General features: G+C 38.4%; 1 protein-coding gene across 2 annotated transcripts in view; it reads right to left on the minus strand.

Moving 5' to 3' along the window:
- CLINT1 (clathrin interactor 1) overlaps positions 1-25,835 on the minus strand; it is a 74,291-nt gene extending 48,456 nt beyond the window's left edge. The window contains exon 1 of one of the 2 annotated variants that reach the window (XM_036750160.1): positions 25,584-25,835. In XM_036750160.1, coding sequence (XP_036606055.1) covers positions 25,584-25,624 — 41 coding nt within the window. In that variant the 5' untranslated portion in view covers positions 25,625-25,835. The remainder of the gene's footprint in view (positions 1-25,583) is intronic. The other variant, XM_036750161.1, reaches the window with a different exon arrangement.
- Positions 25,836-27,064: the final 1,229 nt, after the last annotated feature.

Raw genomic sequence — 27,064 nt, forward strand, 5'->3', positions numbered from 1 at the left:
CACTCTTAGAATCAACCCACAAAATAAGCAATATCAAACAGAAGTAGTGTTCTGTGGTGGGTGCTGGGGGCTCAAGGAGGCCCATCTTACCCCCTGACCCTTACCATGATGGCCCACAACTCCATAGGCCATGTTATCTTATCTCTGATGTCTATCTTCCTTACCACTCTAGGAACTAGCTGTCTTTTGGTACTCAGACCTCCTTTCCTGGCCAGGATGATGGAATTCTAAGAGATTCAACCCTTTTTTGGAGAAAGTTCCCTTCCACATCAAAGAGGTGCCCCCTGCAATCTGGAAATCCACACAAAACTTGTTTCCTTATGGGCTGTTTACAGCACCTTATGGTAAAATTTGGGTTAAATATTTAGTCATAAGCTCTGCGTCATCTGGTGGACTTCCACCTGTGCTGTCTACGGCTTCCACAAAACTCCCCCAAAATTCCCATTTAATTTCTTACACTGACCCATGATATGTTGCAACCACAATGGGGAAAGTCACAATGTGGAAAGGATAACTCTAGTTACATAATAATACATTTCTTAAAATTAAATTTCAGTTTTTGAAAAAAGAAAGGAGCCTGAGGCTTATATCAAACAAAAATGATGTAGACTAGGCATAGAAATCCTCCTCTCCCCCTTTGGGGCCAGTGATCTGAAGGGCTGTGGCAGGATAGTGGGGACACCAGTATCGACCTCGACCTAAGTGAATAACTTAAACTGAAAAATAAGTGTTCCACTAGTTAATAAATAAAGGTTCATATTATATCCTATAGAGAAGGGAGGAAGGAAAAGGGAGGCAAAAAAGTCTGAAGAGCAAACATATACAGAGGTACAGATACAAAGGGACAACACCCCCCACCACCCCCCGACCAAAACACACACACACATACAGAGTCACAAAGGTGTTTATGGAACAACGATGCCATTTTGTGCATTTTTAGGATACTGCCACTAGTGAACATTTTTACAACTACAGATATAAATCAAGCTACCATCTCTTGGTACTTTCACTGTGAGCTGGATAAAAGAGGCTGCTTATGCCAGATGCAGATTTCTGAAGAGTTATAACTACCTATTTAATATGGGACTGGCAAGACCAAAGTACTTTGAAATTGACAGATTTCAGAGGTACTTCCAAGTAATGGGGGAAAAAAGAGGTGTTCCTTCTTATTCCTTGGCAAGAATTGTGAATGAGTTCAGTTATTTCACATGGGTGGATATTTTTAGTATGATGAGATTATATGTATGTATGCACATGCACACACATAAACACACACACACACACACACACTCTCTGTCTCTCTCTCTCTCTGTAACAATTAAAACGGTTAAAATCTCACAAAAATTGCCAAGTAGTGGCAGAGGAAAAAAAAAGTATTTCCTACTACATTTGATTTAGTCTCAAAGTCCCTTTGGTGAGCTAGGTATATAGGGACACTCAAATATTTGGATATATAGTTTAAAATGCTTACCCAAAATGTAAGAAGTGGGGGGGAGGAGTTTTGTTTCCAGAGTTGAAGGTGTCCCTCTCCTTCTCCCCCACCACAGCTTTAGCAGAAACCAGGCCTCAGGGCAGTGGGGTGAAAGGTCAGAAGCTTGTACACAAGCTATTTGAGGGCGCAAGGCAGGCAGTCAGGGGGTTGTATCTGGCCAATGAAGAGCCTGGAGGGAGATTTGAAGGGAGGGTCTATAAAAGGACTGAAGTCCATCTGAGTCTTTTGTACTTTCTCCTGCACTCTGTTCAGGGGATGTACCCATTTATTCAGAAGGAATAAATGTAATCTATAATTAAAATGTTCTTGGCTTCCCAACGAGTATTATTTATTCCTAGACAATGTAAGTATGTTTCCCACAAAAAGATTTTTTGTCATTAATACAGGAAGAGAAACTACTAAAACTATTACTTTTAAGAAGGCTTAGCATGAAAATATTTGATCAACTGTAAAAAAAATTTTAACAGAAAATAACTGTACTTTTATCATTTACAAAGTCTCCAAATTAAACTAAAATGGTCAAAAGAGGGTATCACATTTGTTTAGCTCAAAATTCTAAGAAGTACACACACTGGCAAATTTCTTAAGTCCCCTACTCAATATAAATCACCCTTGTTTCTTGAACTACAGGTAACTTGACAAATTATTTTCCATTTTAGTTTCACCACTTCAAAGGCTAATGAAATTTTGTTTTGAATATTCAAACATCTTATTTTATTCACAGTAAATTAAAATCGAGAAGAGAAAATACTCTTCTCAACACTTCTCTGAGAAAACTTTGTTTCACAAAAGCAAGTTCACAGGCCCCAAATCAACTGATAAGTTTCAGTAGGGCAAAGACCCTTACTATCTACAGAAAAGTTAAGTTCAATCTTTATTTGCTGAACAAGCAAGTGCCACTATTATAAATGAGAATGACATTAGAGGGAGTCTTAAATTATTCACTAATAATATTCAGAAGTGCAACAGTGGTTTTAAGAATATTCTTAAGGTAGAAATCACAATAACTTACAAAGAATTTATTTCCACATCCCTCTTGGCACTGGAACCATCACTCATCAATGTATCTCAGCTGGACTATTTCAACAGATTTCTTCCTAATTAAGTGTCTGTGCTTATAGTCTCTCCCCTCTCTAATCCATGCTCCAACATAGTTGTCTAAATAGTATCCCTCACTCCAGGTCTCACTACATTAGTCCCCTGCTGAGGCACAGTGAATAGAGCACTGTTCAAATGTGGCCACAGAAACTCCCTAGCTGTGTGACCCTAAGCAAGTCACTTACTGTCTACTTCAATTTCCTCAACCATAAAATGGGGATAATAGTAGCACTGATATCGTAGGGTTGTTGTAAGCATCAAATAAGATAATATTTGTAAAATGACTGGCACATGGTAGGCTGTTAATAAATGCTTGTTCCCTTTCCATTTCCCTTTCTGCTCAAAAATCCCAGTGGCTCCTTATTGTCTCTAGGATACAGTAATTGCCCAGCCTGGCAATTATTAATTATTCTATATAACATGGTGTCTACTTATCTTTCCAGATATATCATCTCTGTTCTTGCACATGTTGTCCCTTATGCTTGGGATGTACTCCTCTCACTTCTTCCTCTTAGAATTCTTAAGTTTATTTCAAGGCTCAACTCAGGCATTTTTACTTCCTAACATGAAGCCTCTCTGAATCACCCTAATTGCTATAACTGTTCCTCTCCTCAAAGTACCTTGCATTTACTTACCTATATACAAGATACATTCCTCCAGCTGAAGAGAAGCCCCTTAAGGGAAAGGTTCATTTCTTTTTCTTTGTTGTCCCAATGCTTAATACTACTTCTATGCCTTAAGAAATGTTTACTGAGTGAAACTGAATAGATTCAGTCCATAACGTAGATACTTGATCTATAGTACTGACTTCCAATCAAATTTGAGCCTACCTCTCTCCATTTTAAATTTATTACCAGCTTACTTCAATCAAGTGTCTAAAACATTTGCAATGTTGCTTTGCAATCACCAGCTACCCCGTATAGTTGTATACATACACTCCCATGCAAATTATTAGTATGGCAACAACTACTTTACCAATATAGTATAGAAACTGAATAGACAATTTTGTGCCAGATTGTGAAAGTATAGTTAAAGTTTTCAGGTTGACTGAGCCATGCTACCTTCTAAAGATTATTCAATAAGCAACACTGCTCATAAAACTGAAGGACAGACTGTCAAGACTACAAATTAATGGATGTGCCTGCCTCAAGTCTCTCCTCACTCCAATCCATCAGGCATTCAGCCATCAAAGGGATTTCCTAAAGCTAGTCTGATTGTGTCCTAACCCCACCCCAACCTCCAGTGGCTCCCTATTGCCACTAGGATTAAATACAAAAGGCTCTGTTTGGTATTCAAAGCTCTTATGACCTAGCACCCAACCACCTTCCAATCTTCTTACACTTTCCTCCTCTGGACAGTCCATCCAGGGTCAATGGCCTCTTGGCTTTCAAAAACCAAGATTCTTCATCTCTTGACACCTGGCATTTCCTCTGGCTGTCTCCCATGCCTGGAATGCTTTCCCTCTACCTACTAACCTCCCTGGCTCTCTTCAATACCCAACTAAAATCTCACCTTTTACTGGAAGCCTCCCCCAACACTTCCTAATTCTACTGCCTTCCCTCTGTTAATCATTTCCTATTCATCATATAACTCCTCTCTGTATATATGTATACACACATTTATCACACACATGCTCCTATACTGTCTCCCCCATTAGACTACAAGCTCCTTAAGGGTAGAGATTGTCTTTTATATTCTTTTCATATCTCTACTGCTTTGCACTGAAATGTTTGCTGGTTATTAGGCACAAATTTCCAGCATTGTAATTATTGTACAGAGCTCATTCTAAAATTAAAAGTACCAGTAATCTGAAGTTTTCATGGGGTGTAGGAAGAAAGGACAAGCTTCAGTAGAGTTCCCAAATAACCACAAGTAAGCAGATTAGGACTAATGGACTCACCTCAAATAAACCTAGCACTTTTATAAGGATGTGAAAAAATAAGGCATCAACTGAGCTATCAGTTATACTCAACCAGTCCTTTTAGATTTGGGTGAGAGAAATTTAATGAATCCTAGAATTTCCTGTAGGGCTCAAAAGTCACTATGTTTCTACACTCAGTATCTTAATTAATCTGCCTCAAACATCGTTAGGATGAAATAAAACTACCACATAATGACTTGGAACAATGTCAAACTTAAAAAAAGGTGACTAATTTTAATGTTTTTTTCGTGATTTATCATTTCCTTGATCTTGTAACTTACAGAACATTTTAATGTTAACCTGGCTCTCTCAAAAAGGGCCATTTTCCCACTGAAGCATGAAGGATTTATATGTAGGATGTATTAATGCTTATGAGACTTGACTACATGAGCTTTGATGCAAAGAAAAGTTTATAACATTTTAAACATTTACTTTGTGATTTAGGCTTGAATAATTTTTATACTTAATGTTATTCTGAGTTTATGTTTAAATTGGGTGTATAAAGTTAAAAAATACAAACTTATCCCCTGTTCAGTATATCCAACATCAATATGAAAACCATCAGAATAATTAACATGATTATTTTTGGTTGAAAATATTTTTATTCTGGAAAAATGTCAATTTACAAAAATCTTAATGTAACAAATCTGTTATCAATGTTCGTTTATATCTACTATAGAATATTAGTTTTTGTCCATAAATAATTCAAATGTGTGTTTGTAGGGGGGGGAGATGAGATGAGTTTATTCCCATATCCTACTCAATCAATCAACAATAGACAAAGTTGTTAAGTCTTTGCTATGTACCAGGCAACAGGGATACAAAACCAAAAATTTAACAGTCTCCAGTCTCAAGGACTTTACATTCTTTTGGCAGAAATAACACATGAAGAAAGGTCTCAAGCAAGAAGCAGTATGTGAGTCAAGTTTTGAAGCCTAGGGTATTCTAAGAGCAGAGGAAGAGGAAATGCATGGTGAATATTGCGTGTGCAAAGCAGAAAGTCAAGAGATGGAATGTTCTGTGTGAGGACCATTAGGCCACTTTGGCTAGACTGCAATGTGTGAAGGGACGTCATTTTGCCAGATGCCTTACTACTGACACCAAAGACCATGTTCTCAAGAATGGTCCTTTTCAGATCTGGAATTCCCTCCAATGTCTATATAACAATTGGGGAATATCCTATGTGGTTCACTTATTTAGACCTTTTACAGCAATGCTTCCTTTACTACTTGGCTACCTTTTCACCCACTGTCTTTCTGTCAAATGTATTCTGCATGTCAAATTTACCTTCCTTTGGAGAGGAAAAGGAGAGGGAAAGGACAAGCTAAGTTACCCCAACTAGCTGGGTCCCCTTTGAGACAGCTTGGTCTATTCACAGGTTGTGTTTGTCCTTCATTTTCAAAGAGGACTGAGTAGGATGGTGAAGCCCTTTCATGGAATCTGGAAATCCACCTTTCTGTGAGTTGAGTGGAATGAATGGGGGTGGGGACGTTTCCACATGGCTCAGGGCTTCTGATTGACAGCTAGACCTAAGTTACAAAAAAATCACCTGAACCCTGTCCTCGCCAAATAAGGAAAAAGTATCTTTAAGAATTTGGCATTGGGGGACGGAGCCAAGATGGCAGTTGGAAAGCAGGGACTTGCCTAGGGCTCTCCTCCAGGACCCTCCAAATACAGATGAAAAATGGCTCTGAACAAATTCTAGAACTGTAGAACCCACAAAATAGCAGAGGGAAGCAGGGCTCCAGCCTAGGTAAGGTCTATCGTGCACGGAGCTAGGAGAAGAACCCAATGTGGGCTGCACCTGGATCAACCAGACCAGGAGCCAGGCGGAACACGCCCTGACGTCCTGAATCAGTGAGCTGTGGAAGTTATCAGACTTCTCAACACAGAAGGTTAGTGGAAAAGCTGCCAGGGACAAAGTGAAAGGAGTTCCTGGTTGGGCCACTGCCCCAGCGGCAGCAGAGGAGGTGCAGCTACAGAACTACAGCTGCAGTTGCTTCTGGCCCCAGGCCCACCTGGTGGGAGGAATTAAGTGGCAGTGAAGAACCTGTTTAAGAGTCAGGTCCTGGCTGGAAGTTCTTGGGGGAGGAGGAGCACTGGTGTGGCAGAGCTTGCTGTGTAGAAATAACTCTGAAAACAACAGAGCAGCCCCTCAAGCTTGGGACAAAGTACTCTCTACTCTACAAGCAGTCATTTCCCCATGAAAAACTCAAGGGTCAAGTAGTTGGCTGGGAACATGGCCAGGCAGTGAAAACAGACTCAGATTCAGACTCAGACTTTGGAATCTTTCTTTGGTGACAAAGACGACCAAAACATACAGCCAGAAGAAGTCAACAAAGTCAAAGAGCCTACAACAAAAGCCTCCAAGAAAAACATGAACTGGTCCCAGGCCATGGAAGAGCTCAAAAAGGATTTGGAAAAGCAAGTTAGAGAAGTAGAGGAAAAATTGGGAAGAGAAATGAGAAGGACTGCAAGAAAACCATGAAAAACAAGTCAATGACTTGCTAAAGGAGACCCAAAAAATACTGAAAAATACACTGAAGAAAACAACACCTTAAAAAATAGACTAACTCAAATGGCAAAAGAGCTCCAAAAAGCCAATGAGGAGAAGAATGCCTTGAAAGGCAGAATTAGCCAAATGGAAAAGGAGGTCCAAAAGACCACTGAAGAAAATACTACCTTAAAAATTAGATTGGAGCAAGTGGAAGCTAGTGACTTGATGAGAAATCAAGATATTATAAAACAGAACCAAAGGAATGAAAAAATGGAAGACAATGTGAAATACCTCATTGGAAAAATCACTGACCTGGAAAATAGATCCAGGAGAGATAATTTAAAAATTATTAGACTACCTGAAAGCCATGATCAAAAAAAGAGCCTAGATATCATCTTTTAAGAAATTATCAAGGAGAACTGCCCTGATATTCTAGAGCCAGAGGGTAAAACAGAAATTGAAAGAATCCACAGATCGCCTCCTCAAAAAGATCCCAAAAAGAAAACTCCTAGGAATATTGTAGCCAAATTCCAGAGCTCCCAGATCAAGGAGAATATACTGCAAGCAGCCAGAAACAATTTGAGTACTGTGGAAACACAATCAGGATAACACAAGATCTAGCAGCTTCTACATTAAGGGATCAAAGGGCTTGGAATACGATATTCCGGAGGTCAATGGAGCTAGGATTAAAACCAAGAATCACCTACCTAGCAAAACTCAGTATCATGCTCCAAGGCAAAATATGAACTTTCAATAAAATAGAGGACTTTCAAGCTTTCTCAGTTAAAAGAGCAGAGCTGAATAGGAAATCTGACTTTCAAACACAAGAATCAAGAGAAGCATGAAAAGGTAAACAAGAAAGAGAAATCATGAGGGACTTACTAAAGTTGAACTGTTTTGTTTACATTCCTACATGGAAAGATGATGTGTATAATTCATGAGACCTCAGTATTAGGGTAGCGAAGGGAATATACATATAGAGAGAGACAGAGGGCACAGAGTGAGTTGAATATCTAAAAAAAAAAATCAAATTAAGAGATGAGAGAGGAATATATTGAGAGAGGGAGAAAGGGAGAGATAGAATGGGGTAAATTATCTCACATAAAAGTGGAAAGAAATAGCAGTTCTGTTGGGAGGGAAGAGGGGGCAGGTGAGGGGGAATGAGCGAATCTTGCTCTCATTGGATTTGACCTGAGGAGGGAATAACATACATACTCAATTGGGTACCTTACCCCACAGGAAAGGAGGAGGAAGGAGATAAAAAAGGGGGGATGATAGAAAGGAGGGCAGATAGGGGGAGGAGGTAATCAAATGCAAACACTTTTGAAAAGGGACAGGGTCAAGGGAGAAAATTCAATAAAGGGGGACAGGATAGGAAGGAACAAAATATAGTTAGTCTTTCACAACATGAGTATTGTGGAAGGGTTTTGCATAACAATACACATGCAGCCTATGTTGAATTGCTTGCCTTCTTAGGGAGGGTGGGTGGGTGGGGAGGGAAAAGAAGAGAGAATTGGAAATTCAAAGTTTTAAAAGAAGATGTTCAAAAAAAAAGTTTTTGCATGCAACTAGGAAATAAGATATACAGGCAACGGAGTATAAACATCTATCTTGCTGTACAAGAAAGTAAGGGAAAAGGGGATGGGGGGGAGTGGCGTGACAGAAGGGAGGGCTGACTGGGGAACGGGGCAATGAGAATATATGCCATCTTGGAGTGGGGGGGAGGGCAGAAATGGAGAGAAAATTTGTAATTCAAACTCTTGTGAAAATTAATGCTGAAAACTAAAAATATTAAATTAACAAATAACGATTTAAACTAAAAAAAAAAAAAAAAAAGAGTTTGGCATTGGCTAAATTGTACCTGGGGTAGTAGATTTCCATGAAATTGTGAGCCTGGACTCCACCAATTAGAGTAAAAAGCCAGTGGTGGTGCCGGGGGTGGAGTGGGGTGGGGGGTGTTGTTTAAGTTAGAGTATAAGACTGGGTTCTGCCCTCTGGGCCCTGACTCTCCCTATCGGTTCGGAGACCGACCTTTCTGAAGTTTTTCTGTTTCTAAATTTGAGAGACCTCTGATTTAATTAATTGCTGGCAGGTGGTCTCACTCCACACAGGACCATGACATCAGGGAAATGATGACATGACTTGTGGTTGACTCCCTCTCCCTCCCCTCTCCAAAGGAAGGTAAATTTGATGACCAGAAGCTGCCCACTTAACTTGGGGTTTACTGGCTAGATTTCTTTAGCTTTCTTTCCCTCTTTCCTTCTGTCCTCCTTTCTCTCTTCCTTCTTACTTACTTCCTACTTACCTACCTATCAATTCACTCAGAAGCTCATTGATTGGACCACAACAGGTCCCTGCCCAAGTTCCACTTAATGGCTGTATTTTGGACCCTCCTGCCTTAGAGTGAATGTGAATGGTAACTGTGGTTCTCTTTGGAACATCAACCCTGAGGGTCTTCCCCTCCAAGCTTAATTTTTTTCCCTTACTTTTCTAACTAAAGGGGCCATCCCTGGACTCACTTCTTGAAGAGGCCTATTCACTGAAGGGACGTTGCTTCACTCTTAAGTGATTACATGAAAAGACCTTAGCTTAAAAGGGCCAAGGTCTCCCATTGCATCCTGGGTCATCTCCAGTCATCCTGACGAATATCTGGTCACTGGATCCAGATGGCTCTGGAGGAGAAAGTGAGGCTGGTGATCTTGCACAGCCCTCCGTCACTCAAATCAAAGTCAAATGCAAGTCATGTCTTCATTTCCCTAATGTCTTGGTTCTCTTCGAAAAGAAAGGACAAACACAACAACACACAACACCACAATTCTGCACTTACACTGGGAGACTTTGTCCTTACCTATTTTCAGTCTGGGAAGCAGAATTAAATCGATAATGGCATCAATACTGGAAAGTGCGTGAATCTATACTCGTCAATACTCTAAACTTTCCAAACAAAAAAACCCTTGGTCACTACAATCCTATATGTGTTGTCTCCACCAATTAGAAAGAAAGCTCTTTGAAGGTACAGAGAATGTCTTCACTTTTATATTTGTATTCCCAGCACTCAGTACATAGTAAATGATTAATAAATTCTTTTTCCATTTCATTTCGGTAAATTTGAAGAAGTAGGTTGGACCCAAATAGTGAAGAGCTTTAAATGCCAAAGTGAGTTTTATTTGATCCTAAAAGTAATGGAGCCATAGTTTGTTGGGCAACAGAGCAACAAGGTGAGCCTTGGACTTCAGGATTATCACTCTGACAGCTATGTGGAGGATTCTTGGAGAAGAGAGACTAAAGGCAGGAAGTAATAGTCCAGTGGAGAGATTATGAGGGCCTGACTGGACTAAAGGTAACAGATGTAAGAGATGTAGTGGTGGCAGAATCAACAAGACTGAGAAATGACTTGATAGGTGCTATAAGGAAGAATGAGGATGCTTATGAAGTTGCAAAGGATGGCCCAAAATATTCTCTATGAAAAAAAAAAGATGTGATACTTTACCCAATTACGTAACTTTAATGTAGCATGGCAACTTATTATCCTAATTCAAGGTATAAATTTTAAAAAATCTCTTTTAATATATTTTTATTTTTAGTTTATAACACTCAATTCCACAAGTTTTTGAGTTCCAGATTTCGCCCCCTCTCCTCCCCCCTCTTCCCCAAGACCGCATGTAATCCCACATAGATTCTACGTATACTTTCATATTGAATTTATTTACCTAATAGCCCAGTTGTAAAGAAGAATTACAACCAATGGAATGAATCATGAAAAGGAAGAAACGAAAGCAAAAAAGGGGGAAAAAAGAGAGCAAATATTTTGCTTCAATCTGCACTCAGACTCCATAATTCTTTCTCTGGTTGTGCACAGCTTTTTCCATCATGAGTCTTTTGGAACTGTCTTTGAACCTTGCATTGCTGAGAAGACCCCAGTCTATCAAAGTTAGTCCTTACAGATACCGTGTGTCTATAATTGTGGATAATGGCCTCCTGGTTCTGCTCCCCTCACTCCGCATCATATCATAGAAGTCTTTCCAGGTTATAATGAAGTCTGTTAAATTCATAAAATCTACTAGGATTGTTAAGTGTACATATAGTTACATTTCACTTAGAACTCTTACTATGGCAGTAGATAACTAGGTACCTAGATTAAATTCAAGTAGAGGATATTCGGAGGCCTACAAAATTTACAAAACACCTCTTCCTCATATCTTTGTCCTATAAAAAACCTCTTTGATGATACAGAATTACATATTAACAATAGCATTAAAATTAGAGACTGAATAGGATTTGTCTGGTTTTAGAATACATGCAAAAAAAAAGCTTCATCTACCCTCCCTCCATTAAAATGAAACCTATTTTCTACATGATACGTACTAAGGTATATAATTCTTAATAAGTTATCCATTTGATACATAGGAGAAAAAAATTCATAAGGGCACACAACAAACAGAAGAGTTGTGTCACTATCTTGATATGGTTATTATACAAGTTTATCAACTCAATTTTTTTAATTCCCCCAAACTACAAATAATGGAGCTTATGATTTTATGTGCAACTATATTTTCATATTTCTGTATGTATATGTTTACCCCCCTCCAAAAAAGGAAAGAAATCAAATGGTATTACATGGTTTTGTTGAGTTGCAGAAGGTTTTTGCCCAGAATATTTCTTTTTAGTAGGCCTGGTTTTTATAGATAGAACAATGTGATGTTTCCTCTTCAAAGTCGTGTCATATGTTAAACCGGCTCCACCAACAGATCATATAACAAAAGCTACTCAAAAAATAAGTACAACAAAAAAGGTGGTTTCACTTGTATTGCTGCTCCCAGTTCTAGTTGCCAAAGACATAAAGTTAACAAGTGTTCTTAACGAAACAAGGGATAATTTTAGAAAACAGCTTTTAGAAGCGGAAAGTACAGATTAATTTACTCAAAATTTCTACCTGTTTTCTTCCAACTAATCAGCACTAAGCTAAGCCAATACTGTTCACAGACTTTTCAAACAATTTCTATTTAGAACTTCTAAAAAAAAAACCTAAAAATTGCAATTTGATCCAAGCTTAATAATCAGTGTTTATAAGACTACTTAGCTTCTTTATTGTATCTTATTCTCATAGTATCTATCAACCCTTGTACACAGAAAGCACTCAAATATTTGATGAATTAATGGAATAACGCCTCACCTCAAAGTTAAGCCAAAATTAACCAAGTCCGAGTAACCTTCGTGTATTGCTAAGGTATCAAAGACACACTGCTTTATATGAAAAAAGTGATAAATTAGTAAGTTTTGGAAAAATGTAACATTTGTGCATGATTCACCTTAAACCAAAGTCATATTTGGTTTTCTAGGCACAAAGAAACAGCTATATATAGCTAATGAACTACTCCAAACCACAAAGACCACACACATCTTGTAATCCTTTTAAATGAAAGATAAGGACAAGGATCTATTCCTATTCCAAGGATCTCTATTCCTATAGTGCAGATTGTAGGAGATTTGCATAACTAATGAAATCTACTGTCCAGACTACAGTTATAAAATCAAATGGACAAATCCATAGAACAAGTCTATCAATTCACATACCCTGGACAAAAACTGTAGCTGGACAATGAGCTGGGCCTAGAATACAGGAGGCTGGGAAAGAGCTTGGATAGGAAATTTGGGCCATGATTTTAATGACTGTGCTTCTCCCTGAAACCAAGGCTCATCTTTTTATCAACAGTATTTTTCTGGTGATGCTTTATGCAAGACAATGAAAACCACAAACCCCAAAGAATTAAAGTTGTAAGTCATCTAAAGTGTAGTAAGGTACATGGTGGGTATGAACAATATCCACAGAGTACTGTGCAAGAAAAGCCACATTAAACATGTCAGAGTATAGATGTATATTTAGAAAAAGAGAAGAAACAAGGCCATGTTCCACTGTTATTCACACAATATCAAGAGGAATGCCTCCCAAAGAGCTGCACGGACTTCCTGTGCTATTTTACGGGAGGACAAGGAAAGGAGTTAAATAGCATGGGAAGAATGGGTTACAATCTGCACTGATGGAGGGACTACCTCAATACAATCACACGTTCATCAAAATACCAAATCATTATTGGAAAATAACGAAGAGACTAGACGGAAAACATTTTCAAGACTGAAAGGTGTTAAATCATTTTCACTTTCTTCTACTAGATAAAATTCAGAGGGACTCTGAGGTCTCAAATACTAGACACTAACTTTTCTAACATAAAGAAACCAAGTTCTTGATGCCAGAATCCCCTATAACCTGAAGGTACAATTTTGGAAATCTGGACAACTTCAGAGACATTTTCTCTGCTTGCTGCAAGAAGCAGTATCTTGTACATGTCAAACAGTTCACTTAGGTCAAAAGGAAAAAAAAGAAAAGGAAAATTGGATTTTGTTTTTTTCTCCATTAGAACAAATCAATCAACTACTCATGGGTGCCCACTAAATGTATAGCCCTGTTATTAAACAGTAAACTCTTTTTACGGATTCTCCATCTATTTCCTATATGGCTAAATTTGATCTGTGTCCTATGTTTTTCACTCATTATCTAATATACCTAATTTGCTCACCCTACTTTTCAACCAATCTAATTCCTTTAAAATCAATGCTAGGTGAGTGACAGAAGCAAAACCAGGAAAACATTATACGTAATAGACACACAGTATCTGTGATGATTAACTTTGATGGACTTGGCTCTTCTCAGCAATATATAAAGTTCAAAGACTGCTCCAAAACTCACGATGGAAAAAGCTATCCACATCCACAGAAAGAATTATGGAGTCCGAATACAGATTGAAGTAAACTATTTGCCCTCTTTTTTTCCCCCTTCTTTTTTGGTTTTGTTTCTTTTTTCACATGATTCATTCCACTGGTTATAATTCTTCTCTACAACCTGACAATTGTGCAAATAAGTTTAATGTGAAGGTATATGTAGAACCTATATGGGATTACATGCAGTCTTGGGGGAGTGGGGGGGAGTAAAGGGAGGAGGAGAAAATTTGGAACTCAAAAACTTGTGGAACTGAATGTTGCAAACTAAGAATAAAAAAAATTAAAAATAAATATTTTTAAAAATAAAATAAAATCATGCTAGGAACTTATCTACTACCTCCATAAAGTCTTTCCTGACTATTCTAGTTCATTTCCTTCACACAACTACAAAGCACTTATGACTATTTTAAAATTAACGTTTATCTTGTTTTAGCTCATCCTCTAAAAAGTGTCATGCATTTTTGTTCTGTCCCCCTATACGAACTAAGCTTCTTGCAGTAGAGATCGTGTCTTTTTATTTTTATATCCTAAGCGCAGGGCAGATAGGCAGTACAATGGTTTGAATGCTTAAGAGAGTCAGTAAGACAAATCTGAATCCTATCTCAGACACTAAACTGTCTGTCTCAGTTTCCTTATCTGTAAAATGAAGATAATAATAGCATCTACCTCACAGGGTTTTGTGGGGAATAATGAGAATATATGTAAGGTACGTTGCAAACCTTAAAGTGATATATAAATGCTATTATTATATTATTATTATCTCAATGAAACCTTATTAAGATCATTACAAACTAAGGCTGGGAGATAACAATTATCACTGTGCATCAATTAACATTTCATGCTATCACTACAATACAGGTACTTGATTAGGACTGGTTGAGATTTAATTGCTACACAACAATCATAGATAGATAAATATTTTGAACAAAGAACAATCAAGAATAGAATTCCATAACCAAGCAATTAATATGAGTCACTACAATACAGCATTATAGGCATAACTACCTCATGAAAAAAATCAAGCTATCATACATACATGGATGGGTCAAAGGGTCATATGAAATTTACCAAAGCTAGTAGTCATCAAGAAAGGTTTCAAATAAAAAACAGGCAGAACCCAGAAAAAGAATGACTATGGGATCTCTGATGTAATATCAGAATACTTTAAAAGCTAAGTATCTTGATGATTGATATTTCAGGTGTTATTCACAGGGCTGAGTATTTAGCAGGTGTCAAGTAAATACTCGATTAATATGCTCTAATGGGGCGAACTTTTTATTTTTTTTCTTTACCTAAGTAGACTATTTGAAATGTATAGATACTGCTTCTTGCAGCAACCAAGCAGAATGTCTCCAAGTTGTCCAGATTTTCTAAATTGTACCTTTAGGTAAGAGGGGATTCCTGGCATCAAGAACATGGCTTCTTTATGTCAGAAAAGTCAGTGTCTAGTATTTGAGACCCTGCAGTCCTTCTAAATTTTATCCAGAAGAAATTGAAAATGTGATTTAAAAGCTAAGTAATTCAATCTTGAAGATGTTTTCAAAATCTAGAGTTTTAGCTATTTTCCTATAATGTTTTATTCGGTATTTTGATGAATCTATGATTCTGTACAAGTAGTCCCTCCATCAGCAAAGGGGGTCCCCCCCTTTCCCCAAGTTACAGATACACTTATTTGTTCATTTCTTCCTCCATGAGATGGAATTATTAATATTAGGAGGATAGAGAGTAGAGAGACTAATAGAACAAAAATACCTAAAAAAAAAAATCAAGGCATTATATATTTTCTTCTTACGTGCCACTCTAATATCTAGAACTAACATAGTATATAGTCTACTAGTATGGCAGCTACTCTCCAGCAACTTACCCTAACTTTAGAGGACTTTTTACTGGTTACAAAACTAACACCATTCAATTTTATTTGGGAACATACCTTTTAAGGCCTGAATTATTTAAATTCATTTTCAACCTCCAAGTAGTAGGCAAGTTAAGTGTTTGCTGAATCAGTTAAATGAAAAGAAGCTTTGGTAATCATAGACATCCAACTAGAATGGATAAATTTAAATTGGCAAAAACTGTTAAATATGAATTTAAAGAACTATAACTTTCCCAAATCTTTACAATAATTGCCATTAGATGACTTCCTTTGAACAAAATATTTAAATTTGTAAAGTAAGTCACATGAGGTAGAAATTATAACAGAAATGAAAATGCATACTTTAAATATGCATGTACAATTATGTTTATAAATACATGCCAAAGCCACCAAGCAAGTGATACCATTTAAATATAAGAATATAATCCTCCATTGAAGTCCTACTTCACTACCTTACAGTGGGTATGAAAACAACCTTTGGTTATCAAAAACTATGCCAGAAGGCAAGTTCTGGTAGGTTCTATACTGAGATGCTCGTATCTATGAGATTCTCATAGCTAAGGTGTGCTACAGAGTGATTAATTTTTTTAGTCACTGAAACCTTTTGTTTTTCCTTGTAATTTAATTAGAAGTCTATTGTTAAATTCCTTCTCTCCCCCAAAAGAAAAAAGAAAAATCTTGTAACAAATATACATAATCAAGTGAATCAAATCCCCACGTTGGCCATATCCAAAAGAATTTATCACAGAGTCCATCATCTTTCTGCCAAGAATGGGTAGCAGGCTTTATCACTGGTCATCTCAAATCACTGCTGGTTGAGGAAGCAGAGTCTGTAAGGCTTTTAAAGGCTTTTTCTGTATAATTTTGTTGTCATTTTATAAATTGTTTTCTGAATTCTGCTCAATTTACTCTAAATCGCTTCAAAGAAGTCTTCCTGGTTTTTCCTGAAACCATATCGTTAGTCATTTCTTACAAAATAGTAACATTCTATCACGTTCACACCCCACATTTTGCCCAGTAATTTCCCAATTGTTAGGCAATACCAAAATAGCAACGGCAACTACTGAAACTGCTAAGGTGGTGAGGGGCTATAATTGGCATTGGTAGAGAAGTACCTACAATGATGAAATCACAGGCCTTTGGTACATAAAAATATAATGCAAAACTTAAAAATGTAATTTTTTCATTGTTTCCCAAATCAAGTAATTTAACAAGTTTGCAAAGTAATAAATAGTAGAGGAAAAATTAAAGAAAAATCTTGAAACATACACTTTTATAATATATTATTTTTAATCAATACTTTTTGTTTTTACATCATTTTAATTTTCAAATATATTCCACTCTCCTTGTCTACCCAAGCAGGGCAGTTCTAGTAACAAAAGTTAAAAAAAAAACAAACCACAACAAAGACACCTTGGGAAAATCATCCATAATGCCCCAACTGTTTATCACACTATGCGGTATTTCATAACCACAGTCCCCTACCTCTACAAAGAGAGGAAAGGATGTGCAGACAAATGCATATTTAAAAATAAGAATTTGTAATGATGCAGGAAAATTAGTTACACAGAAAAGTTTTCATATGTATCATGTTTGTTCTCTAAAAGATTTAAAGACTAAAGTCTAAAACCAGTTTAATATTTCAAAACCACATTCCTACTTAACTTGTTACTGTGTGAGAATAAAATATGATGTAAATAACTTACATATTTACTCTCTTGAAAATTTCGGCAACTGGGCACACTTTAAATTGTTTGAAGAAATAAAGAACATTTATGTATGAAATAGCATGGGCTTATTATGTAACACCTACTAAAGCTGGATTTGGTTTACCAAAGTGTCTAAGTTTTACAAGCTTTCTAAGATCTTGACTTATATGAAGAATTCTTACATTTATTGTTACTTAACAAAATCTTCCATGCTTAGCTTCTAATGGGCTTGAATCCAACCCAGGAGTTATGGATTGCTTTGTACTGGACCTGTCTCTTTGGTCTAAAAAAAAAAGTGCAATTCAAGGGCATAACAGCAGGCCAATAAAAGGCACCTGCCAAAGTGGGGATTGGGAAGAAAATCCTTCTTGTATCTCTGGACTAGTCTTCCATTGTAAACACTACCAATTTCTGTTCTAAGATACTAAATATTGTACCAAATTAATAAATTCTCCCAAAAATGATAAAAAAGATCACTAATATAAATTTTTAATAGTGAAGATCAATTAAAAAACTTGTAACTAGTGATTTTTTAATCTGTCTAAAGTTTAAAAATGAATGAACATGAGCTTTTGTGCTAAAAACAAATGCAGATGAAAGGTTTTTTACACATCTAGAGGAATAAGATTGTCAATTACCCAAGTCAAAATGCCAATAAAACAGATTGAAAAAAAATTAAGGATAGGTAGGTGGAAGTTGCAGTAGATATATTACACAAACTATACTGCAACAAGTCTTACACAAATTGTACTTCTGCAACATATATCACAATATTAGATGGCCTTGATCCTTAAAAACTACATATCAAAAAAGACTAAGGAAAGTACATTTAAAACAATCTCTTAGTTGCAAAATTCAATGGCTTCTTTCTCAATCGTCATTCTCCTTGACCTCTCCTTCTCTGTAACCCCTGCCACTGTTGATCACTTCTCCTTAATACTCTCTTCTCTATAGGTTTTTGGAATACACTCTCTTCGGATTCTGACTCTACCTATCTCAACACTCCTGTCTCCTCTGCTGGATTCTCTTCAAGATGGTCTCTAAAATATAGGTGTCACTCACAGTTTGGTCCTGAGTCCTCTTCTCTTCTCCCTCCAAACTATACTTCATTTGGTGCTCCCACGGTCCCATGGATTTAATTATCATCTCTATCCTGATGATTCTCAAGTATACCCATCCTGCCTCAAATTCTCTGCTGACCTCCAGTCTTGTATCTCAAACTGCCACTCACACACACTGAAATGAATGCCAGTAGACATTTTAAATTCACTATGTCCAAAACAGAATCATTAGCTTTCCCCCTAAACCATTCCCACCTCCTACCTTCCCTATTACTGTAGAGAGCAATACCCTCCAGTCATCCATAACTCCTCACCGTATCTCAAGCCACCATTACCAATCTTTTGCCAAAACCTCTTGATCTCACCTTTGCAACACTTCTTGTATATGCCTCCTGCTCTCCTCTGAGACTGTTACAACTATAGTGCAAGCCCTCATCATTTCACACCCTGGACTATTTTAACAGCCTGCTGAGTCAACCTGACTCAAGTCTCTCTCCACTCCAATCCATCCATTCTGCCACCAAAGTGATTTTCCTAAAGGAGAGGTCAAATGTCCCTACTCAGTAAACTCCAGGGGATCCCCACTGCCTCCCGAATCAAATAAAAAAATGCTCTCCTAGGGGCAGATAGATGGCACAGTGAGTAGAGCACTGGCCCTGGAGTCAGGAGGACCTGAGTTCAAATCTGACCTCAGACACTTGACACATGTACTAGCTGTGTGACCTTGGGCAAGTCACTTAACCCTAATTGCCCTGCCAAAAAACAACACCCCCCCCAAAAGGCTCTCCTATCTTTCCTGTATTCTTACACCTTACTCTCCAACCTATTGTCAATGGCCTCCTGGCTATTCAACAAACAAAACAAAATACTCCATCTCTTGGCTCTGGGCTCAGGCTATCTCTAGCTCTTCTCTGGAAGTTTTCCCTCCTCCACTCAAGCCACAGACCTCCTAGTCTTCTTTTAAGTACCAACTAAAATCTTATCTTTTACTGGAAGCCTTCCCAAACCGCCCCCTCCCTTAATTCCATTGCCTTCCCACCCCTATTTATTCCTATTTATCCAGTATATAGCTTGTTTTGTGTATATATTGATATAGATATGTTTGCCTATTGTCTCTTTCATTAGAAGGCAAGCCCCTTGAGGGCAGAGGGAGTGTCTTTCACCTTTTTGTATCCCCAGTGCTTGGCACAGTGCCTACCATATAGCAGGTGTTTAATAAATGTTTACTGATTGGTTATATTTAAGTTCTCAGTTGTACTTTAGAAGAGACACTGGCATTCGAACATACAGTATTCTATTATATAGATAATTTACCTCAACAGCAATAACTTGTATTTTATATTCAAACTCCCCCTGCAAAAGCTACCAAACTTACTTCTATTATAATAAAAAGTGAAACATTAAGTAGGTCTGTTCTACCTGTGCATAACAGAATAGTGTTTTCCAAAGTACGAGTAGCAAGGAGAAGGTGCAGTTTGGACAGAGTGGGTGCTAATATAAACATAAGATAGAGGCATACTGCATATAAAGTATGTACAATATCTTTAAAAATCAAACAAAATACAGTTAAGTGATTATCAAGAAGTTGTGTTGTGTTACGAAGAGTAACATATAAAGTTCCTTGAAAATTTTTTTTTGTAAGAAGCAACCACTGGAAATCGAATGTTCCTTGCTTAAGCTAAACATGAATCTTTATGAAGTGAAACCTACAGGGCATGTGCCAGATGATTCAACTAGATCTCTTGAAATATAATAACACCTACTATCTTTGACATAAAGGTCAAGTCCTTTTAGTGAAATCAGCAAACAGATTTTTAAAAAAACTTCTTAACTCGAAGGCATAAGATAAATTTAAGAGGTAGTTGAGTGTTTTTTAAGAATCACCTACGCAGTACTGGTAAGAAAAACTTGCTCAAGTTACAGTAAATCACCTCTCAAAGAAGCTGGGAAAAAGTAAGTAAACTTAAAACTTTATTTCCTAGTTAAGATCTCAATATGTACTTATGTTCCGAGTACTAGGATTGCTTTATTTTCAGTCTGGTATTGTTGTGTTTGTCCTTTGCTTTTGAAGAGGACCATGACATCAGGGAAATGATGACATGACTTGCAGTTGACTTTGATTTGAGGGAAGGAGGGCTGTGCCAGGTCACCAGCCTCACTTTCTCCTCCAGAACCATCTGGATCCAGTGACTACATATTCATCAGGATGACTGGAGATGACCCAGGATGCAATGGAAGACCCTGACTCTTTTTAGGCTAAGGCCTTTTCGTGTACTCACTTAAGAGTGAGGTAACACCCATTCAGTGAATAGGCCTCTTTAAGAAATGAGTCAAGGGACGGCCCCTAAGGAACTAATAAAGGAGAGGTAACTTCACTCTAAATGAATATTTGTTCAATAAAATTTAAATGCCCAGAAGGTACTGGGTAGCTCTATGGAAGATACAAAGATAAATAAGATATAGTTCCAGTTGTAGAGGAACTTAAAATCTAGCAGAGGTGATAACATATGCACCAAAACCCCAACTGATATGATACAAGATAGAACCCTGCAAGTGCAGAAGAGATACCAAGTAATATGGGTTGAGGTGGGAAAAATCAATACTAGTGGAAACAAAGGTGGAAGAACTAAAGGAATGCTTCACAGAGGAGACAATATTTGGGATGGGCTTTGAAAGTTGAGCCAAGGAGAAATTGGAGAGTACTGCATCATTGATTTCTCAACTTATTTTTTTTTTAATGCTCTAAACTGTGCAAACATGAGAGTTGTTGTTGGAATGAAGATTATGGGGGGAAAATATATATATATGGCTGAAAAGAAAAGCAAAAAATAAAAAGTAAAAATCATTTGTTTTGGATCAGCACATATTCACTCCCTGTGAACCAAGTTGTTTTCTGAGGGTAGAGAATGTCGCTTTGATGTTGAAAGCATATTGTGGACTTCCAATACATGATAATAAACTGTTCTCTCTCTCCAATGGTTGATGACACTATCTAAACATTTAGGAAATAAAAACAAGCAAGTACACACACACACACACACACACACACACACACGAGTGGGAGGAGAAATCAAAACAAAAATTTATAGAAAATTCAACACAGTTATTTAACAAGTTGCCCCAGGACCTAGACAACAATCTGAAGAACAAATCTTCACACAATACATTCATTTGACAAATACTGATTAATGTTGTACATCTGGCTGAGATAACTAGCCAAATAAATACAAATAATAATTTTTAAATTATACAAAATAATCTTGCACTTCAGTTGTTTTTAATAAACAAGAATTGCTGTTCAAATTATCCATATCTTTTACACCAGAATGAAAAGGGGGAAATTACTTAGAATATGCAGCATTAGCCCTACATGGTATAAACAGGTAAGATTTACCTACTTCACCATCTCTTCCTAAACGTGAGGAGCAAACACAATGGTTCTACATCTTACATGCCAATTATTTAGGCTGGTAAGGTACATAAGTATCCCAGTTAACTTGTTCCTCAAATGAATGCAGAGAGGTAATCAATGCTGAAGTAGCTTTACCCAAATGACCTTTGAGAAAAGGAGAAGGATGGCATAGTTCTCCTTAAAAGCTCTGGAGACAGTGATGGAGTCACATTTCTTCTGTCATCACCATTTATCTTTCTTTAATCAAGAAGAGCTGAAGTAATGGACAATTGTACCCAGTCCTGGTCCCTGGTGTTTCCAGTCTTTATGTTCCTACTTCTCGTGGCAATAAAAAAAAATCCCTCAAGTTCTCAAAACCACACATATGAATACTAATTAGTTTGCGTATCTCTGTCAGATGCCCAGTATATACAGCTTAGTATTTATTCTGTTTCTGAGAAAGGCCTTAAGGTTCACATTTTAGAAGAATGAATTACTCCTTTCTTGAGGTCAACTTGAATGGTTAGGGATAAATTCCAAATAATCCTACTATCTCTAAGTAACTCTATCATCTACAAATCTGTCTAAACTTCTTTTGAATCTGTTTTCATCTAATATCAACTATGAAGGTAATAAATTCCACAAATTGACCTACTGTGCACAGTGGCACTTTCTTTTTCTGACAATACCTTTGCAAAGGGTGCTCTCATCTAAGATTTGGTGTTTAACCTATTGATACTATTCACGATTTTGCAGATTTCAGTCATAAGCATTTTGAATATTCCTAGACACTTTTTCTCCTCAGATGGATGTACCCCACTACATCTATGACGATCAGTTTTCCTCCTCAGTGTCTTCATCAGCTCCACTATTAACACTTTAAGAATGCAATAGTAAGGGGAATTGCACACAGGATTACTCTAGGAATGGATACACCATGATTTTTGTACAAGAGTAGGACTATATTAAAATTTATTGGAAGTGAGTCCTTTATTCCTGCAAATGGAAGCCGAGAATTAAATTACAAGTGGTATGTTATACCAAAAATATCCAAATACCAATTTTAACTCTATGTTCCTGATAAGTAAAAGCCTATATATGTATGTATATATGTACGTGTACACACACACACACACACACACACACACACATATACACACACATACATTCCAAAGAGACACCCAAAAATAGGGTTTAGAGGGTTGGATTATCTTTGGGAAAGTGAAAAGTTGTTTTAATACCTTACCCACAAAAAACAAATGCCTAAAGCAAAAAGCCCATCTTTTTAATATTGTTATTCTTGTAGGTTTATCATGTGGCTGTGAGACATGGCACTATTAATCTCTAAAGAAATGACAAAGTTTCATCCAGAAAACAACGTTAAGGGAAAATGATAGTTGTGAGTAGGCTGCAACAAATTATAAACAGGGAATTATGAAGAAGTGGAGACAAATCAAAGAAATGTTGAATGAAAAAGTTTGGCAATGTACTGAAATCAAAGGATAACTAATGTACAAGATCCGATGTTCCACTGACATCGTTAAGACATGAAACCCCTAGCTCATGAGATAGATCTGGGAACACTTATCAAAGGGGGACCATGAACAAGCTATCATACAGGACTGGCAGGAATGGGCCAGTTTCAATATACATTATTGGAGGATATACTCAGGACAATGAGATCAGCCACCCGCCGCTGCTACCTGAGTTCTTAAATCATACACAGGCTACTCACAACACAAATACTGTTATGAGGAGTTAACATTTCTATGCTAAACTGTATAGTAAAATGAAGATAAAATCAATTCTCAAGAATAGGCTCTTCAGATAATTAGGAAAACTGTGTAGTAACATTAAGGTGAAGCAATTACAAAATTATAACATTAGGTATATAAAAAATGAGTGATAATCACAGGATCATAAATTTGGAGCTGTAAGGGATCTTAGATGCTATCTAACCCTAACCCTTCATTTTACAAAAGAGGAAACTGAAAGACTCAGAGAGGGTGTGACTTCCCCAAGGTCACACAGGCAGTAAGGGAGAAGTGGAATTCAGGTCTTCTGACTTCGATATGCGATAAACAATAAAACATTATTGGCAAAATTCTACTTGAAAAGCTTTTGAGTCATATACCAAATAATTTGATCCTCTAAATTTAGATTTCCAATTTTACTTTTGTCATCTTCTATACATTCCCTTTCCCTTTCGACCTTCCAACCCAACGCTGTGAAATTTTAAAAAACCTTTCAGATTTAGATTAGTACCTATTTCAATTTTGTACTGATGTATTCATAGTACAGCACAAAATAAAAAGTAGGAAATACAGTAAGATTAATGTTTGCTTATTATTTTGGCTTAGTGAAAACAAAAGCAAATGGTAGGTAGATATCATTAACCCAAGTCAAAATTTTAAGTTTTATTATTTCAAAGAAATGAGTTTCTCTAATGTAACTGACTAAACGTATACAGGGCAAAGCCCTAATGCAAGCACTAGACAAAATATGAAACACGGACCTTAAACCAAAGGACATTTCTAAAAGAAATTAAGTCAGTGTCAAAGACACCGGAAAGAATATTATCATTTTATGATTTTTGAAAAATGCCTGCGTCGTTAACCTTCTATGCTACACTTTCTTGTTTTACGGTAGTTGGCTTACAAAATGGACCAATTTTTAACCACCTTTACTTGCATAATTACTAAACATTCAAAAGGAAGGAGGCTTTCTAAATTTTCTCATTTTATTTCCTGTTGGCCTAGATAAAAATGTTACTTAACCCTCCCTTTTATCAAGCATGCTCTTAACCACCAAGGTTTTCCTAGTCCACTATCAGTCTAAGAAGTCTAACTTTGGAAAGAATAAGTAAAAATTGCAAAAATGTTTTCATAGTTAGAGATTACACTAGTTTAAAACCAGTTAACATTAAGTTCTATGCTTTAAAAAATCCAGTTGCCAGTAATAACAAAGTACTTTCTGCTGTTTTGGGTGTATACCTTTACTTTAGGGGAAATTTCTCAGCAGTTCTATTCAACAAGGAGGAAGTGGCACACAAACGGCGAAATGTAATGGAAACGGGCACAACAAGTTATGCCAGTGGACCTTTTCAAAGGTGTCACAAAAGTTAAAACAAAACGCTGGAGTCGGCTAAACTAGGCTGTCATCACCCCTATCCTCTGAACAACTTCAGACCACTGCTTGGGTGACCACCTGTTAAACCTGCCACTAGTATTGCCAGGCTCGCTTTAAAAGGCAAAATTGAAGTTTTTCTGGAAAAGAAAACCAAGCAATTCGGAGAACGGCCACTTCCAGGCCTCGGGTCTCCTACAGTCTGACAGATAATCCCCCCCCGTGGGGCACCTGGGTACAGGGGTCCTCCCCCCCGGGACGAGTCCACGGCCCGGCCAACTCCGTTCCCCGCCCCCTGAATCCAGGAGTTCCTTCCTTAGGCCAGGGGGTCGCCGGGGGACACTCGTTGCCCCGGAGATGAGTCCGGGGCGCGGGTCCGAGGAAGGGAAAGGAGTGGCTTCAGGAGGGCAGGGAGGCCAAGTTGTACCTTCGGATCTCTCCCGCCCCCACGCAGAGAGGGCCCAGAGGCGAGGAGACCCGTCGCCGCCATGATGGGACTGGATCAGCTGGAAGAAGTGGGGGGGTAGGGGGGGCTGGCCAGTGTGACGTGGAGAGGCCCCGGCGCTCGGGATCCGGCCCGCCCCCTCCCTCCGCGGGCCCCCGACAACAAACTGCCCCCCGGCTCTTTTCCTACTCACGCTTTGTCCACCAGCTCCCGGACCTTCCACATGTTCAACATCTTGCCCCACGGGAGCTGGGCCTCCGCCGCTTCCTCCTCCTCCTGCTCCCCGCTGATCCAGGGGCACTTCCGTGCGGGAGCAGGGGCAGGTCGCAGCCGCGGCTGAAATCGCCGGCGCCGTCGCCAGCCGCCGCCGCTACCTCGAACTGGCCCCTTCACTCCTTCCTCTACCACAGCAGCGGCGCCGCCGGTGACACGTCGGGGACGTGGCGCTGCGTGAAGCGGAAGTGTTAGCCTACACCCCCTCCGCCTCCGTTCCCGCGCAAGGCCCTCTGGGTGTTGTAGTTTTCTCAGCGGAAGGGGTTGGCCTCGTTGGGTTAAGTTAGTCGCTCTCTTGTCACTGCACTCGCTGGTTGACACAGATAGGGTATTTGTATGTTACGGTTGCAGTGATTTGTGTTTGACCACGTGGGTTAGGCGGCTTGCAATCGTAAAGGACATAAATGGGAACGGTCGCTGTTTCACTCACATAGCGGCTGCACGGGAGATCCCTTCATTCAGAGGCAGTTGAGAGGGATCTTTTAAAGTTTATGTAGGACCGTACATTTAGAGCTGGAAGCTATGTTGGAAGGTCATTTAGGAAAACTGAGTTCCAGGTGACCTGCCCAAGATAGTACGTAAGTGGTAGACCTGGAATGCGATTCTAGGTCACCTGTTTGCAAATCCAGTTCTTCCAGACTCGTCAGACCTTAGAGTCCGAAACTAAACTCGATTATCTTTACCCCACCCCCTCAATCCTCCCTCTTCCTAACTTCCCTTTTACTGGAGGGGCAACTATCACAGGTCATTCTCGACTCTTCACTGTTACTCCCGTATCCAATATGATGCCACCGACTTTAGTTTATACCTGTGTAACTAACACCTATACGCCACCTTCTTTCCTCAGACAGTGCCGTGTCCAGCCCGCCTCACCTCGCACCTGGGACTATTGCATCAGTTTCTGCTTGGTCTCCCTGCTTCCTCTCTCCCCACTCCAGTCTATTCTCCACTCATCTGTTAAGCGATCTTCCTAGAGAGCGTGTGTGTGACCTTGTCGCTCACCTAGTCAGTGAGCTTCAGTCACTTTCAGGATCATAATTTCAAAAGTCCTCGTTTAGCTTTTAAAACCCTTCATAACCTGACACCTTTCTACTTTTCCAGTATTCTTACACCTTAATTCCCTCTACATACTCGAACTACGATTCTGGCCAATAAGACACTTCATCTCCCGACTGGGCCTTTTCCACTCGCTGTCTCCCACGTCCGAAATGCCCTCCTTCACCTCTGTCTCCTAGCTTCCTCCGCTGCCTTCAAACCTCTGCTAAAATCCCACCTTCTGCGGGAAACCATTCCCCTCCTACTGAATATATCAGTGCCTTTCCTCTGAGATCATCTCCAAGTTAGCCTATATACACATATCTTTTTTTCTACATAGTTGTTTGTATATTGTCTTCTACCATT

Source organism: Trichosurus vulpecula, chromosome 3 (assembly GCF_011100635.1).
Source record: "Trichosurus vulpecula isolate mTriVul1 chromosome 3, mTriVul1.pri, whole genome shotgun sequence".
Classification (NCBI taxonomy): Eukaryota; Metazoa; Chordata; class Mammalia; order Diprotodontia; family Phalangeridae; genus Trichosurus; species Trichosurus vulpecula.